Genomic DNA, 14,673 nt, shown 5'->3' on the forward strand with positions numbered 1-14,673 from the left:
GTCAGGACGTGGTGTGAACAAGCCCTTAAAGCTGGTCATATACCTATAAATTATCTGCAGATTTTCTATGGTAAGATGGAAAAAGTGCAACAGATTCCTCCATCTACGCTAAACTGTGTGGATGGGGGAATCTCCCACTGGGCCAAGCTTCAGTATCTTGCTAGTCAGCCCCGCTGGCTGTCAAAATATCTGAACAATCTGACTGGATGAACAATCTGACTGGATGCAGGCATTGTTCAGGTATTTTGAGAGCCAGCAGTGCCGACTAGCAAGATACTAAAGCTTGCTCCAGTGGGAGATTCCTCCATCCACACAGTTTAGCATAGATGGAGGACTCTGTTGCACTTTTTCCATCTAACCATAGAAAATCTGCAGATAATCTATAGGTGTATGGCCAGTTTAGGCATGACTGCAATAATCATTTATTGCTTGCTCAAAGAACTGTTGTAATTGATTTCCTGCTGTAAAAGTTAATGGATAGCTGGATAAGGTCCCACTGATCACACGCAGCCCAGCCACACCCCTCTTAAGGAAAAGGGTTAAAATTATATAAAATGCTGCTTCCCCAAGAACATGCAAGGATGATATTTACGCTCATCACAAAATCGTAAAATTCTCAGTCAAGGTTGTTTAGTTGCTCAGAGATTACAAACCTCTGTAAACAGCACAATTATCAGTTCAAGTCCCCACTAGCCCCACTTGACATCCTAATTATATTCTCATTATTTATTCATATTCTGTTTACCTGCATGTATTGTCATGTAACACTGAAAGAGAAAAAAGCTCTCCTAAAATAAAAAAGTAAACTTTTACTTTAAGTCCTACTCTTATACATTAAAAGTAAATTTCCACCTTAAAAAAATTATTAATGCACACATCTTCATAAAAGAAAAATGTGCTTTATCATTTTTTTTTTTTTATAGGAGCCAGTGAGGCATTGCAACTGCAATCCTCTGACTACTGCAGACTCTTTCTCCTGTCCCTGTCTGTACCGAGTACTTACATTCAGTAACGGGGATGAAAACTACAAGTCCCTCGGCCACGGTGGCTGACTTGTAGCTACTTCTGGTGTTCATTTTTGAAAATGACGTGACTCTGCCCACAGAGCCGCATCATCCATTCATAGATCCTTTGACATGATCTGTGAATGGATGACGCAGCTGTGTGAGTGGAGCCAAACACAGTCTTGCCATTTTAAAAAATCAACACCAGCTTGCGCCGAGAAGAACCCCACAGTCTGGTGACCACATAAATATGTCTAATGGCTTATAAATAAAAAGTATCAAGGACCTATAACATAAAAATATAATAATACACTATAGCAATGGGAATCTGTGCTGTTTACCTAAATAATAGAATAATATAATAATAATATTAATAATATTGTCTCAGTGTAAGTTTTTTTTTAAAAATAAATAAAAAAAACCATTGCAATGTATTTTAAAACTGTAAATGGACAAACTGCACCGAACTGCAGATTTCCCACTTCCCCTGTGTGGTATAAGAGTAAACTATACAAAAAGAAAAAACAGATATTCTAATCCATTTTGAATTGAATATCGCATAGAAGTGACTTTTCTTATTTGGAGCGTATTATACTGGAACTCCCAATTTTCTGAGATAAGAGGGACGCCATATAGTACAAATGCCAATGCGGGGCCAAAAAACCCCCATTCTGTTTTAAAAGTAGCTCATTTTTGAACTTTTGAGTTGCAAGCGTCTGAGAACTCATATATGAACAAGTTCAATTGAAAAGCACAGGATTTCAGTTGTTGAGCATGTAGAAGCTTTGAGCTTCAAACTTCAGAACGCTCAGCTATGAATCAAGGTTTAAGGGCAGACCCTTAAGGGCAAAGTTGAAGACCAAACGTAAAGTTGAACATAATGCATGGTTTCATGATGCATTGAAGTATCAGGTGGTATTTGTATATTGCCATGTAGTGAATTTGTCCATTTACAATTGTGTAGTACATTTCAAATGATGTTATTACTGGTGATGACTTATATTAAGAGACTTTTCTGACACACTTAGACCAATAATTTAGATAAGCAAATTACAGATGTTTAGTATTAAGTTTTATTCCACTGAAATCATCATATCATGATATTTGTAGCAGCAGTCCTTACACAGACCTTGAACTTTGTATCCCTAACATATATTTGCTGTATATAGGCATTGGGTTATATTGGTGTAAAAGGGATAGGACCAACAGGGTAATTTTGTGGGGGTTTTTTCTTTCTCTGCAGTTGTTATGGCTCCTGTATCCACAACAGTGGTAATGGCAACCTCATTTTCTGATAGACCTACATCTTGCATGTGTCCAGTTTGTCGCCAGAACGTAGTGACAAGAGTGGAATATAACTCAGGACTCCTTGCCTGGCTTATCTGTGGCATTCTGGTTTTATTTGGGTAAGTATCACAAAGCTATTCATTTACCAAATGTAAGAATAAGTGTACAAATAAAAAATGGTTATTTAATAGTAATAAAACAAATCCCTGCTTTCAAAGCATACAATATTTCTGAGCTTAAAGCTGAACTCCGAGCAAACAGACAAATACATGTAATACATGTAAAGGGGGCTGCTTTATTTGTCTGGGGGATTTGTGTTTCTGTCCCTAAACACCTGAGTTTTACACAGCTCTGCAACACAGAACAGTCCTGTCTGGCAGGGAAGAAGACCTGATTGTACTCTGCTGCAATTAAGAAACACTTACATGTCTTCTCCCTCACCTAGTCTGTGATTGTATAGTGAAAGAAGCAGCAAATAATGAGCTCATATCTCTTTCACTCTACTTTCTCCTCCTATAATAGTTACATATACAGTAGTTGTTACAGTTGAATAAAGACACTGGTCCACTGAGTTCAACCTTTGGGTTTTGTGTGCATGTGTTGGTGTGTGTGTCTGTGTGTGTTTGTTACTAAGATTACCTGAAAACCTGTATATCTTGTGCGCTGAGAAAAATATCTAGATAGTTCTTGAATGAATCCATACTCTCAGCTAATACCACTGTTTGTGGAACAGAGTTCCACAATTTTTTAGCTCTCACAGTAAATAATCCCCTTCGCTGTTTAAGAGTAAACCTTTTCTCTTCCAGTTTAAGGTGATGGCTTCTTGTATTCTTGACTGAACTGACAGTGAACGGTTTATTACTGATTATCCCATCACCATTAAACAATTTGTAGATTGATATAATTTCCCCTCTCAGTCTCCTCTTTTCAAGACTGAACAAGTTCAACGCTCGCAGTCTTTCCTTATAGCTTAGGTCCTCTATCCCCTTTATTAGTTTTGTTGCCCTTCTCTGGACTATTTCCGGCTCAAGGACATCCTTTCCATGGATCGGAGACCAAAACTGAATCTTTGACTCAAGATGTGGCCTACCCAGTGTTTTGTTCAGGGGCAGAATTATGGATTTTTCTTTACAGTACACTCCCATTTTTATACATGATGGTACCCTGTTTGCCTTATTTGCTGCTGCCTGGCTTTGCATGCTGTTACTAAGGCAACTGTCCACTCAGACTCCCAAATCTTTTTCCACCTCTGATTCCTCCAGTGGAACACCCATTAATGAGTAGCTCGCTTTCATATTTTTAACTCCAAAATACATACCCTTACACTTCTCAATATTAAACCTCATCTGCCATGTAGATGCTCTCCCCCAAAAATGTATGTCTTCTGTCGAGTTAACTACCCTACAAATTTTGGTATCATCAGCAAAAATTGAAATATTGCTATTATGATTAGTCCCGATATCATTGATAAACAGGTTGAACAGCAATGGCCCTAAGACAGAACCCTGTGGCACACCACTGTCAACTGAGGACTATTCAGGAAATTAGACATTTATTGATACTCTCTGGACCCGTTCACTTAGCCATTTCTCTATCCAAGTACACACAATTTCATCAATGCTCAAAGCTTGAAGCTTGTAAATTAAAAATTTATAAGGTATCGTATCAAATGCTTTTTCAAAATCAAGGTACACTACATCCACTGGCTTTCCTCTGTCTAGGTTGCCACTCACCTCCTTATAGAACGCTAATAGGTTGGTTTGAAATGAACGATCTTTCCTGCAGCCATGTTGGTTGTCACTTATGATACCATGCCCATCAGCATATTCATGAATATGGTCCTTTATCATACCCTTAAATAACTTGCATACCATGAATGTTAAGCTGACTGGTCTATAAATCCCAGGTACGTGTCTCAACCTTTTTTTTAAATATTGGTACAACAGTTGCTTTACGCCAGTCAGCTGGTTCCTCCCCACTCAGTATGGAGTACTTAAAAATTAGGAACAATGGCCTCGCTATTATCGTACTTACTCTTTAACCACTTCAAGACCAGGTGTTTAGACCCCCTTCCTGGCCAGGCCATTTTTCAGTACCGCTTTCCCAAGTACTGTGGAGAAGAATGCATTTAACACTTCGGCCATCTCCCTGTCATTTGTAAATAACCTTTCATTCTCATCCTTTATGGGACCCAGCATTCTCCTTGTTAGCATATGAGCACTGTAGCACAGCTGACTGGCTGCTTGTGCTACTTCTACTTCTCCCAGCTTTGCAAGAGGCTGCTACCAATTCAAATTCAGGTATCTGCATTTAAAAATACATTAATGTAGGGGTGCGGAAATTAACGATTAATCCGTCGATTAATCGTTAATTTCTTTGATCGATCAAAATTATTTTGATCGATCAAAGTACTCACCTCTCCGCCGGCTTCCGTCAGAGTGGCTCTGTCTGCTATCCAAGGGAAGGGGGGAGGAGTCGGGTAATGTAGTTGTCCGTGATGGGTAACGAAGGGAAGGAGGGAGGAGTCCGTTGACGTCGATGTCCGTGACGTCACCGGACTCCTCCCACTTCCCTTCGTTACCTGAACGGAATCACTTGGGTCGGTGCTACATGCACCCCCCCCAACTCCGCTCTATACTACATGCACCCCCCAACTCTGCTCTGTGCTACATGCACCCCCAACTCTGCTCTGTGCTACATGCACCCCCCAACTCTGCTCTGTGCTTCATGCTCCCCCCCAACTCTGCTCGGTGCTACATGCACCCCCAACTCTGATCTGTGCTACATACAGCCCGCCCAACTCTGCTCTGTGCTACATACACCCCCCAACTCTGCTTTGTGCTATATACACCAACCAACTCTGCTGTGTGCTACATATACCCCCCAACTCTACTCTGTGCTACATGCACCCCCCAACTCTGCTCTGTGCTACATACACCCCCCAACTCTGCTCTGTGCTACATACACCCTCCAACTCTGATGTGTGCTAAATATACCCCCAACTCTGCTCTGTGCTACATATACCCCCAACTCTGCTCTGTGCTACATATACCCCCAACTCTGCTCTGTTCTATATACACCGGCGGCCCTGAATATATCTATTTAGCTGTTTCCTGGAGTTTAGCTATAAAAGTATATATATGTATAATGTACTTACTTATGTGGGTCTGGGAACCAGATGTGAACCGGCCTGTGAGGAGGATCAGGATGCCCAGAATGTATGTTGAATGGCGGCTGATATATTGCCTGAGGCTGCCGCCATTCAACATACATTCTGGACATCCTGATCCTCCTCACAGGTCGGTTCACATCTGGTTCCCAGACCCACATAAGTAAGTACATTATACATATATATTTATTGTTCCTGTCACCTTCCCTGATATGTTCGGTCCAGGCAGTCAGCTGACCTAGTTTTGCGCGCTCTTGTTGTTCTAACAAGGCTGGTTAGACCCCACAGAGCCCTGCTACCCTGGTGAGGCCCCCTCAAAGCTCTGGTGAGACCCCCCTCTGTATGTGCGTTATAATTAATCGAAATTAGTCGATTAATCGATAAAAAAAAAATTCGATTAATCGAACAGGAACATTTTAATCATTACCAGCCCTACATTAATGATATAAACAAATGGAGAGCTGCATTCATTTGTTTCTTTATATCTGCCTGGAGTCCACCTTTGAAGTGCTTGAAAGAAGATGGGTCAGTATCACAGCCGGTGCATGAAGGCACTGCATTCTGAAAAAGACCTCAAAGTCAAAACACATTCTCTGCACATAATGCAGTGTCTTCTTATGGCAGCTGTGATGTTTGTTTTTAATGTACATCTATAAATGTTGAATTTATTTTACATGGAGATGCTGATCATCCTCTTTCAAGTTGATTGTGTCATTGCCTTGAAGCACACTTAAGTGTGCATTCCACTGTGGATGACAGAACCAGCAAACTACAACTAAGGTTTAAACTGCTTATATTTTGCCTTCACTTTTTCCTCCCTTTATACCCCCCCCCCCCCTTACATCCCTGCGTCCATCGGGTAGCTCATCCTTTATATTTTAGTATTGTGGGGTTTTATGAGGCAACAGACTTTGTTTTCAAAAAAAATCTCAATAATTGGAAAAATCTCAATTATTCCAATTAATTAAAATCCATCAACGACGTTAAAAACTATGTTTGCATGCATGATTCCCCCAAAAGCGTTTGTACTGGAATGACAGTAATAAATTAAATTAATAAATTGACTTTTGTTGATTTCACTTAAATGGTAACATAACATAGTATAGTAACATAGTATTTGAGGTTGAATAAAGACATAAGTCCATCAAGTCCAACCTGTTGTGTGTGTGTGTGTATAGGTCCATGAGTGTTCTCATTCTTAAGAGTACCTGTACCCTTGTACATTTCGGTCTCTCAGGAAGTCGTCCAAAAGCCTCTTGAATGATTCCAGATTAATTTGCGGAAATTACCGCTTGAGGCAGTGAGTTCCAGACCCTAACCGCGCGAACTGAGAAAAAACCCCTTCGCCCCTTGTGTTTGAATTTTTTTTCTACCAGTTTTAGGTGGTGTCCTCTAGTCTTTGTTATGGAATTAATCTCAAAGAGTTTGTTGCTAATGTTGCTATGACTATGGAACATTTTGTACATGAAAATCATGTCCCCCCTTAATCTCCTTACTTCCAACGTAAACATGTTTAAATTTAGTAGCCGTGTCTCATAGCTCAGGTCCTCCATCCCCTTTATGAGTTTGGTCGCCCTCCGCTGGACTTTCTCCAGTTCAAGGACATCCTTTCTGTGGACCGGTGCCCAAAACTGCACCGCATACTCCAGGTGGGGCCGAACCATTGATGTGTAAAGTGGCATAATTATAGACCTATCCCTGCAAAATATTCCCTTCTTGATGCAGGACAAGATTCTACTAGCTTTGCTTACAGCAACCTGGCACTGTAATTTATTATTCAGTTTGTGGTCTACAATGACCCCCAAATCTTTCTCCATTTCCGACTTCCCTAGCGGCATACCCATAATTGTATAACCCATTTGCCTATTATTCCTCCCAAAGTGCATAACTTTGCATTTATCGACATTAAACCTCATCTGCCACATAGTTGCCCATTCCCCTATTTTATCCAGGTCCTCCTGCAATGTTACACTATCTTGGTCTGTTTCTATTACCCTCCCAATTTTGGTATCGTCAGCAAACACTGAGATATCGCTGTGTACTCCGTCCCCGATGTCGTTAATAAACAGGTTGAAAAGCATGGTTCCCAGCACAGAACCCTGAGGCACACCGCTAATGACACCAGCCCAGTCTGATGGTCTCACCGCTGATGACACTAGCCTAGCACAATGGTGTGCTGATGACATCCTTTTGCAAACTTCCTCAGGGAATAGGAGACAATTTGTCTAGTGCAAACATATAATCAGTTTCTCATATTATCCTGTTTCGGGAAGTGGAGATCAGCCGGTCTCCCCCATCCCAAAAGGTGCGGTGGGACCAAAGGGATAGATAGGATATAGACTCTTGTCTTACTCAAGTTTTTCTCAGTATATCCATAGTATATTGTGGTGATCATCACCGTCAGTTATTATCAATCCATGGTCCAATTCTATAAAAAAAAACATATGTATATGCTACTCACCACGTCATATTGTGCTCTGTGACCGGTGTACTTCCAACCTTACCTAATCTAACCGACCCTAGTACATGTAGATGTTAATTCATATTTTTTACTAAAACTTTTTATTGTTTGAAGCATAGCAATTACAAATGGGAAATGTAACATGTTAAAGAAATAACAGTTTACAGAGATGTTCAGTGTAAAGTCAAGAAAAATTATTCATTTTTAACATTTAAATAACACATACATTACAGCGGGCCAAAACTATGCCATTGTTTACACAGATTTGAATTGTGTTGGGACTTGTCCTTTATTTGAACTTGATCTGCTCTGGCTTATGTCCTGGGGAAGTCATCCTTATGCATTTATTCAAAACCCAGTTTGCATTGATAAATGTAATTGTATTTTATTTTATTTTATCTGAATGGCATTTGTACATGGTAAAGGCCAGTCATCCAGCAATTCCATCTAATTCTGGAAGAGTCTGACACATAATTTTGCATGTTATGACGAAAAGTAAAAGTAGTAAAAATGAAATTTGTATTTTGTAACAGTACAGTAACAATAATCTTCAAAACTGATCACTGATCCTTGGAGAAAAGTGTATATTTTGGCTTTTTCCTCTTAAAATATGTAATAATTCTTGGAACACAATAACAACAAGAGAAAGCAGTATTTGTTATTCCTAAAAAATATATGTATCAATGGTTAGTGACAAAGTTGTTGCCACATCATATTTGAAAACTTCAGGACCAGTATTATGATCTGCAGTATTTTTTAAAGTAGATTCTGGTAGATGACCTCTGTATTCTAGTATGAATACAATTATCCACACTGAGATAGATGGGAGTGGTTCACAGGCATTAGGCAGTCAGACTGTTTTTCTGGCTCAACCATGTTTACCTGTAGCATTTCTATATCTCCTTAAGTTTCAGAGGAAACATTGATGTGGAAGAAGACCATCAATGAAATGAAAATAAATATGTTGGAGAAAAAAAATGAAAAATTGTAATTTAGGGACACACTTCAGTCCCTTGTCCTGGCACTGTTGTACTGCATATTTTTCCTAGCAGCACTATACACTTGGGAGGCATTGCCAGAATCCATGTGGTGTATACTACTGGGATCCATTACGTAAATATGTTCATGTGATGCTGAAGCAGTATGCATCAAGCTTTCAATCCTCTACAACCTTTCCCAAACGTTACAAAAAACTTTAAAGATCTTTCCTAAATGGTCATTTCACCCAAAACTGATAATTCAGAGTTCAACCTCCTAACAATGTCTTATATTATCAGGGATAACTTTTGGGTTAACTAACCCTTTCATATTAGATGTTGTCCTTGCAGCATAAAGTTGATATGTAAAAAGTGAATTTGTGTGTACTATGCTTGTGTCAAAGTGACTCTGCCCTAAGCAGGAGTGTCTATTTAAATTTAGTTGCCAGGCTGTAGCTAGCCTAAGTCAGTCTTGGGGGGATCAATGCAGTTGTATGTCTGATCCTTCAAGGCCTGCGGCTTGAGAAGGGTGACCATGTGCTTGAACAGAGGCCTGGGTTTCAAGGCTGGTATGTTAAGCCAGGGGACTGAGATACCATGACGAAACATCAGTCTGAATGAGGTACCTGAGAAGCTGGGCAGAAGCTTGGTACTTGACAAGAGTGTGATGATATTCCCCCAAGGAGTCGATAGATGAACCACTTGGTATCTTGCAGCCAGGAGTATATTTCACAAAATGCTAAGTCAGCATAAAGGTTATCTATCTTTGAAGGCTGTAAGTACTTTTTTTTTCTTCCTATTTCCTGGAGTATACCAAGTGCATGGGTGTCATGTGCCCTAACCCTCTCTCCTAAGGGTTTTGAGTGATAGTCAATAAACTCCTTGTTGCATTAAAAGTGGCTGGAGCCCATCTGTTCACATTGTATCCACATATCAGACCCTGAGGTGAAATGCGAGCCGATCCTGCCTCTGGGGTTCCCTAAATGCCTTTGGGGGTCAGGGGGTGCTAAATATTTGGATGCAATGCTACCCCAAGCACTGGACTGCAACTGTGCAGAATGTGGAAATTTGTCAGAAGAACATTTAAAGCCTCACATATGGTAACACTGTAATCCTGTGCATGGTGGAAAAGAACCTGTGTTTATTTTTTTGTGTGTGGGAGAGCATTACCCTGCTTTGTCACTTTTGGGTGGAGATGGGCACCTGTAAGTTCCAGAAGCTTCCAGACTAATCAGTGTAGTGGAGGAACTGTTCCTCTGCTTCTGTTTAATGGTGCAGCCTGTATGAACCGGCATTGCTGCACCTGCTGTGGAGCTGCTATATATTTGTGTGTAGGGAAGAGAAAGAACATGACGGGATTTATTAATTCCACTGTAATTTTCTTATCAGCAGAATGGAAAATCTCTACCCTGGGAATCACCACCAGTCCAGCTGTACAGGGAAATTATATTACACACACTGAGATATGACTGCAACCCAGAAGTTTGGAGCTGTATACTGTCTGAGACCATAAGGCCACCAGCATAGGTTTTCACATAGTTTTTCTTTAACCACTTGCTGACCAGGTGTTTACACCCCCTTCCTGTCCAGGCCATTTTTCAGTATTCAACACTGCGATACTTTGACTGACATTTATTCCGTCATACAACGCTGTACTGAAATACATTTTATACCATTCTTTGGGGACACATAGAGCTTTCTTTTGGTGGTATTTAATCACCACTGGGGTTTTTATTTTTTACTATATTAAGGAAAAATTATTAAATTAAAAAAAAAGTTTTTATTACATTATGTTAGGAAACAATTATTATTACCCAATTTGTTGGTAAAACATAGAAGACGGGGTCACGTCAGGTAAATAGACACAAAACATGTCACGCCATAAAATTGCGCACACCCGCAAAATCACAAAAAATTACCATACCCAAAATTGGCCATAGGCGACACTTTGAAAGCTTTTACTGCTCATTGGTTTAGTGTTATCTGTGGGTGAGGGCCCTAGAATTATTGCTCTCACTGCATCGTTCGCGGTGATATGTAACATGTGTGGCGTAATGGGCGCAATCGTCGTTTTTGCACGTATGCGCACCCAAAGCATGTTTGCCCGCGTGTATGTATGGGTGGGGACTTTAAAACATTTTTGTGGGTTGTGCCTTCGGCAGCTTTGTGAATAGCCCTCTTAGTTTCTTTCATGCTTGTCCAATGCTGAGCTTGTATATGCAACATTACATGGGTGTAGAAAGCAGCAAGTATGAACATAGTATTCAGCGCTTACCTTAAAACAGAACTTTACTTAAAAGTTATTTTAGTTCTTTTATTAGAGACAAATAATACTTTGCCTCTTCTGCAATGAAGAACACTTACATTCATCCATGCAAACTCTTTTCAGAGTATACTGAGCTGTGCATACCTTTCCTGATCTACATTCTTGCTGCATGTTAGTGACTCAGGAAGTACCGAAGCCACAGACAGACAACTCAAATATTCACAAGGAGATCAGCAATGAAAGCCTCTGGATTTCCCATAGTGTTTCCCTTAGGAAAGGATTACATTAACCCCTACTATCTTTTTATAACTAAAGATTGAGTTAAAAAAAAAAATTTGTTATGTTTTCTACCTCTACTTTTGGTCTCACAACATCCTGCTATACATCAAAGCTGTTAAAAATAATAACTTAGCAGATTTGTGTATGTATATAGGATTTTAAGAAATATTATTATTTTTCTATTAACATGTTATACACATTCTGTATAATAATTGTACTGGGTCTTGATACAGATCACAGAACTGCCTTCTTTTTACATCTGATTTGTAATAGATCAACTCAGTTTCGCCTTCTCCGGCAAACCTTCACTGCAATCAACGGCAGCAGGGTTAACTTTTTTTTTCATGCCAGTCTCCAACTAGTCTTGTTGCTGGTCCTCTTGCTGATGTCATTCCACCTGCACTGTAATCAGCTAGGAACCAGCAGCCTTTTCATCAGGATGGATGAGGACCCATTGTCAAGGACACATAAAACTAGCTTTGTATTTAGTATCTGTGACACAAAATAAATATTTACAACACTATAACCATTGACTCCACACAGCCATGAGTGATCTATATAAGTGTAAGTTTTCCTGACTACTACTCCTGGCTACTTGTCTGCTTTCACTAACATAAAAAAATATATACAGATCAAGAGTTCTGACTTTATTTGCTTAATTAGATCTGCATGTCAACCACATAAGTAGCATTTTCATTAGGTGGCATGGTAAACAGTGGCAGCCCAGATATTTCTCTCATATATTTCAGTTACATTTCTCTCTACCCATCCATCAATTTTGTAAATGCCTGGAAATGGAAATATATAGGTGCATGGGCATACATTACTTAATTCAGAAATCTTTGTACAAAACAAAAGGTTAAACAGGATACCCTGCTATTAGTAATAATTCATTTATTTCTACATTGTGACACTAATTGTGATGCATTCTGCATACAATATGAGAAAGTTTCCAAGGTCAAACAATTTAAAATAGTATTTTTTCAAAATTGACTCTCTGCTTTCAGAAAATATGTAATGTTTTGGGGGGTTTTTAATGGTCTAAAATGTGCATTTTAACATGTTTGTTAAAGAAATGCTTTTTTACATGTTTTTCTGGGGGATATGTAAAGCTAAGGAAGTTGCATTTATCTTACCTAACCACAGTTTTGTGCTCAGATTTCAGCTTTTCATGCTACCACCATAAAGAAACTGAAATATTCCCAGCCACTAACCGATGACCTTTTAGCGGTGTCCTCCAACCATGAACATTTTGCATTTTTCTCACTAGAATAGTACAAAGTTCCAAGTGTTAAAAAAAATCGTATTTTGCCACAATTGTCTGCAATATGTCAGAAAATATAACTTATCTAGTTGATTCTATTCTGTTTTTCAGTTGCTGGTTGGGATGCTGCCTCATTCCCTTTTGTGTGGACAGCTGTAAGGATGTTGACCACTTTTGTCCAAACTGCAATAATCATCTGTCAAAGTACAAAAGACTATAAAGAACACCTGAAGAAGCCAGTTGACATTTTTGAATTATAGTATTGTCCATGCCTGGCTTTTTATCTGCAAAATTACAAGGAAATCATGCATTAAGCAGTCCTATTTGAACATAAAATGATCTGATTCTATAAACTTTTGGTTTGTTCATGTACTATATAGATTTTATACCATGATTTGAACTTGTGTGAAACTTTTCTTATACCGATTATTTCCCTAATATGTTCAGTTTCAATCCCACATTAATTTTATAAACAAGATAATTGAAATTACTTTCTGTGCAGCATGTTTATTTGTCATATTCAACACACGATTCAGTCATACCAACTGCATTAGTTACTAGAGCCTTTTTTTAGAGTTTACCTGGACCAGATGGCTTACACCCACGTGTCCTCAAAGAATTGAGCTGTGTAATTTCAAAGCCATTGTATCTAATTTTTAGAGACTCTCTAACAACTAGCTTGGTACCGATGGATTGGCGCAAAGCTAATGTGGTGCCTATATTTAAAAAGGGATCAAAGTCTTTACCAAGTAATTACAGACCTGTAAGTTTAACCTCAATAGTTGGCAAGATACTTGAAAGTTTGATCAAGGATCACATGCAATTGTTTTTGCTTGAAAATTATATCATCAGTGATAGTCAACACGGATTCACAAAAGACAGAAGTTGTCAAACAAACCTACTTTCTTTTTATGAGGAAGTGAGTAACAAATTGGACAGGGGAGTGGCTGTGGATATAGTATTCTTGGACTTTGCAAAAGCGTTCCCCACATGCGGCTAATGTATAAGTTAAGGTCAGTAGGTATAGAGTATTCAATCTGTAATTGGATAGAAAACTGGCTTACAGACCGTATTCAGAGAGTGGTGATCAATGATTCATACTGAGGTCTGAGTCTTGTTAGTGGTGTCCCCCAAGGTTCAGTGTTGGGTCCCTTACTGTTTAACCTATTTATAAATGACATAGAATTGGGGATTAAAAGTACTATTTCTGTGTTTGCAGATGACACTAAGTTATGTAGTGGAATACAGTCCTTACAGGATGTCTCCAACTTACAGGCAGATCTGAATGCACTCTTTGATTGGGCAACTATTTGGCAAATGAGGTTTAATGTTGATAAATGTAAAGTTCTGCACTTAGGGACTAAAAACATGCATGCGTCCTATACTCTAGGGGGAGAATGTTTGGGGGAGTCAATGATGGAGAAAGATCTGGGTGTTCTGGTAGATCATAGACTCAATAATAGCATGCAATGTCAAGCTGCAGTTTCTAAAGCAAGCAAAATACTTTCTTGTATTATGAGAGGTATAGACTCCAGAGATAGAGACATAATCCTGCCCCTGTATAAAGCATTAGTAAGACCTCATCTAGAATATGCAGTTCAGTTTTGGGCAACAGTTCCCAAAAAGGATGTTGTGGAACTGGAGAAAGTGCAGTGAAGGGCGACCAAACTCATAAGAGGCATGGAGGAGCTCAACTATGAGGAACGATTAGCTGACCTGAATTTGTTCTTTCTGGAGAAGAGGCGATTTAAGGTGGGACATGATCACCATGTATAAATACATAAATGGTCCATATAAAGAGCTTTGTGCCAAATTATTCACGTTAAGGTCACTGCAAAGGACAAGGGGGCACTTATTGCGTCTGGAGGAAAAGGGGTTTAACCTTTGCATACGGAAAGGATTCTTCACAGTTAGAGCTGTGAAAATGTGGAATAGAATCCCCCAGGAGCTAGTCCTAGCTAGCTTG

The 14,673-nt window shown here is 39.3% G+C and overlaps 1 protein-coding gene across 1 annotated transcript in view; it reads left to right on the forward strand.

Annotated features, from left to right (window-relative positions):
* The window catches only part of LOC108801781 (lipopolysaccharide-induced tumor necrosis factor-alpha factor homolog), a 41,366-nt gene extending 28,231 nt beyond the window's left edge, over positions 1-13,135 (forward strand). Inside the window, exons 5-6 of the mRNA XM_018573693.1 lie at positions 2,248-2,410; positions 12,819-13,135. Of these exons, the coding sequence (XP_018429195.1) occupies positions 2,248-2,410; positions 12,819-12,927 (272 nt within the window). The 3' untranslated portion in view covers positions 12,928-13,135. The remainder of the gene's footprint in view (positions 1-2,247; positions 2,411-12,818) is intronic.
* The last annotated feature ends 1,538 nt before the right edge of the window (positions 13,136-14,673 follow it).

The sequence above is a fragment of the Nanorana parkeri genome, unplaced genomic scaffold (assembly GCF_000935625.1).
Source record: "Nanorana parkeri isolate BGI_ZX_2015 unplaced genomic scaffold, ASM93562v1 scaffold2492, whole genome shotgun sequence".
NCBI lineage: Eukaryota > Metazoa > Chordata > Amphibia > Anura > Dicroglossidae > Nanorana > Nanorana parkeri.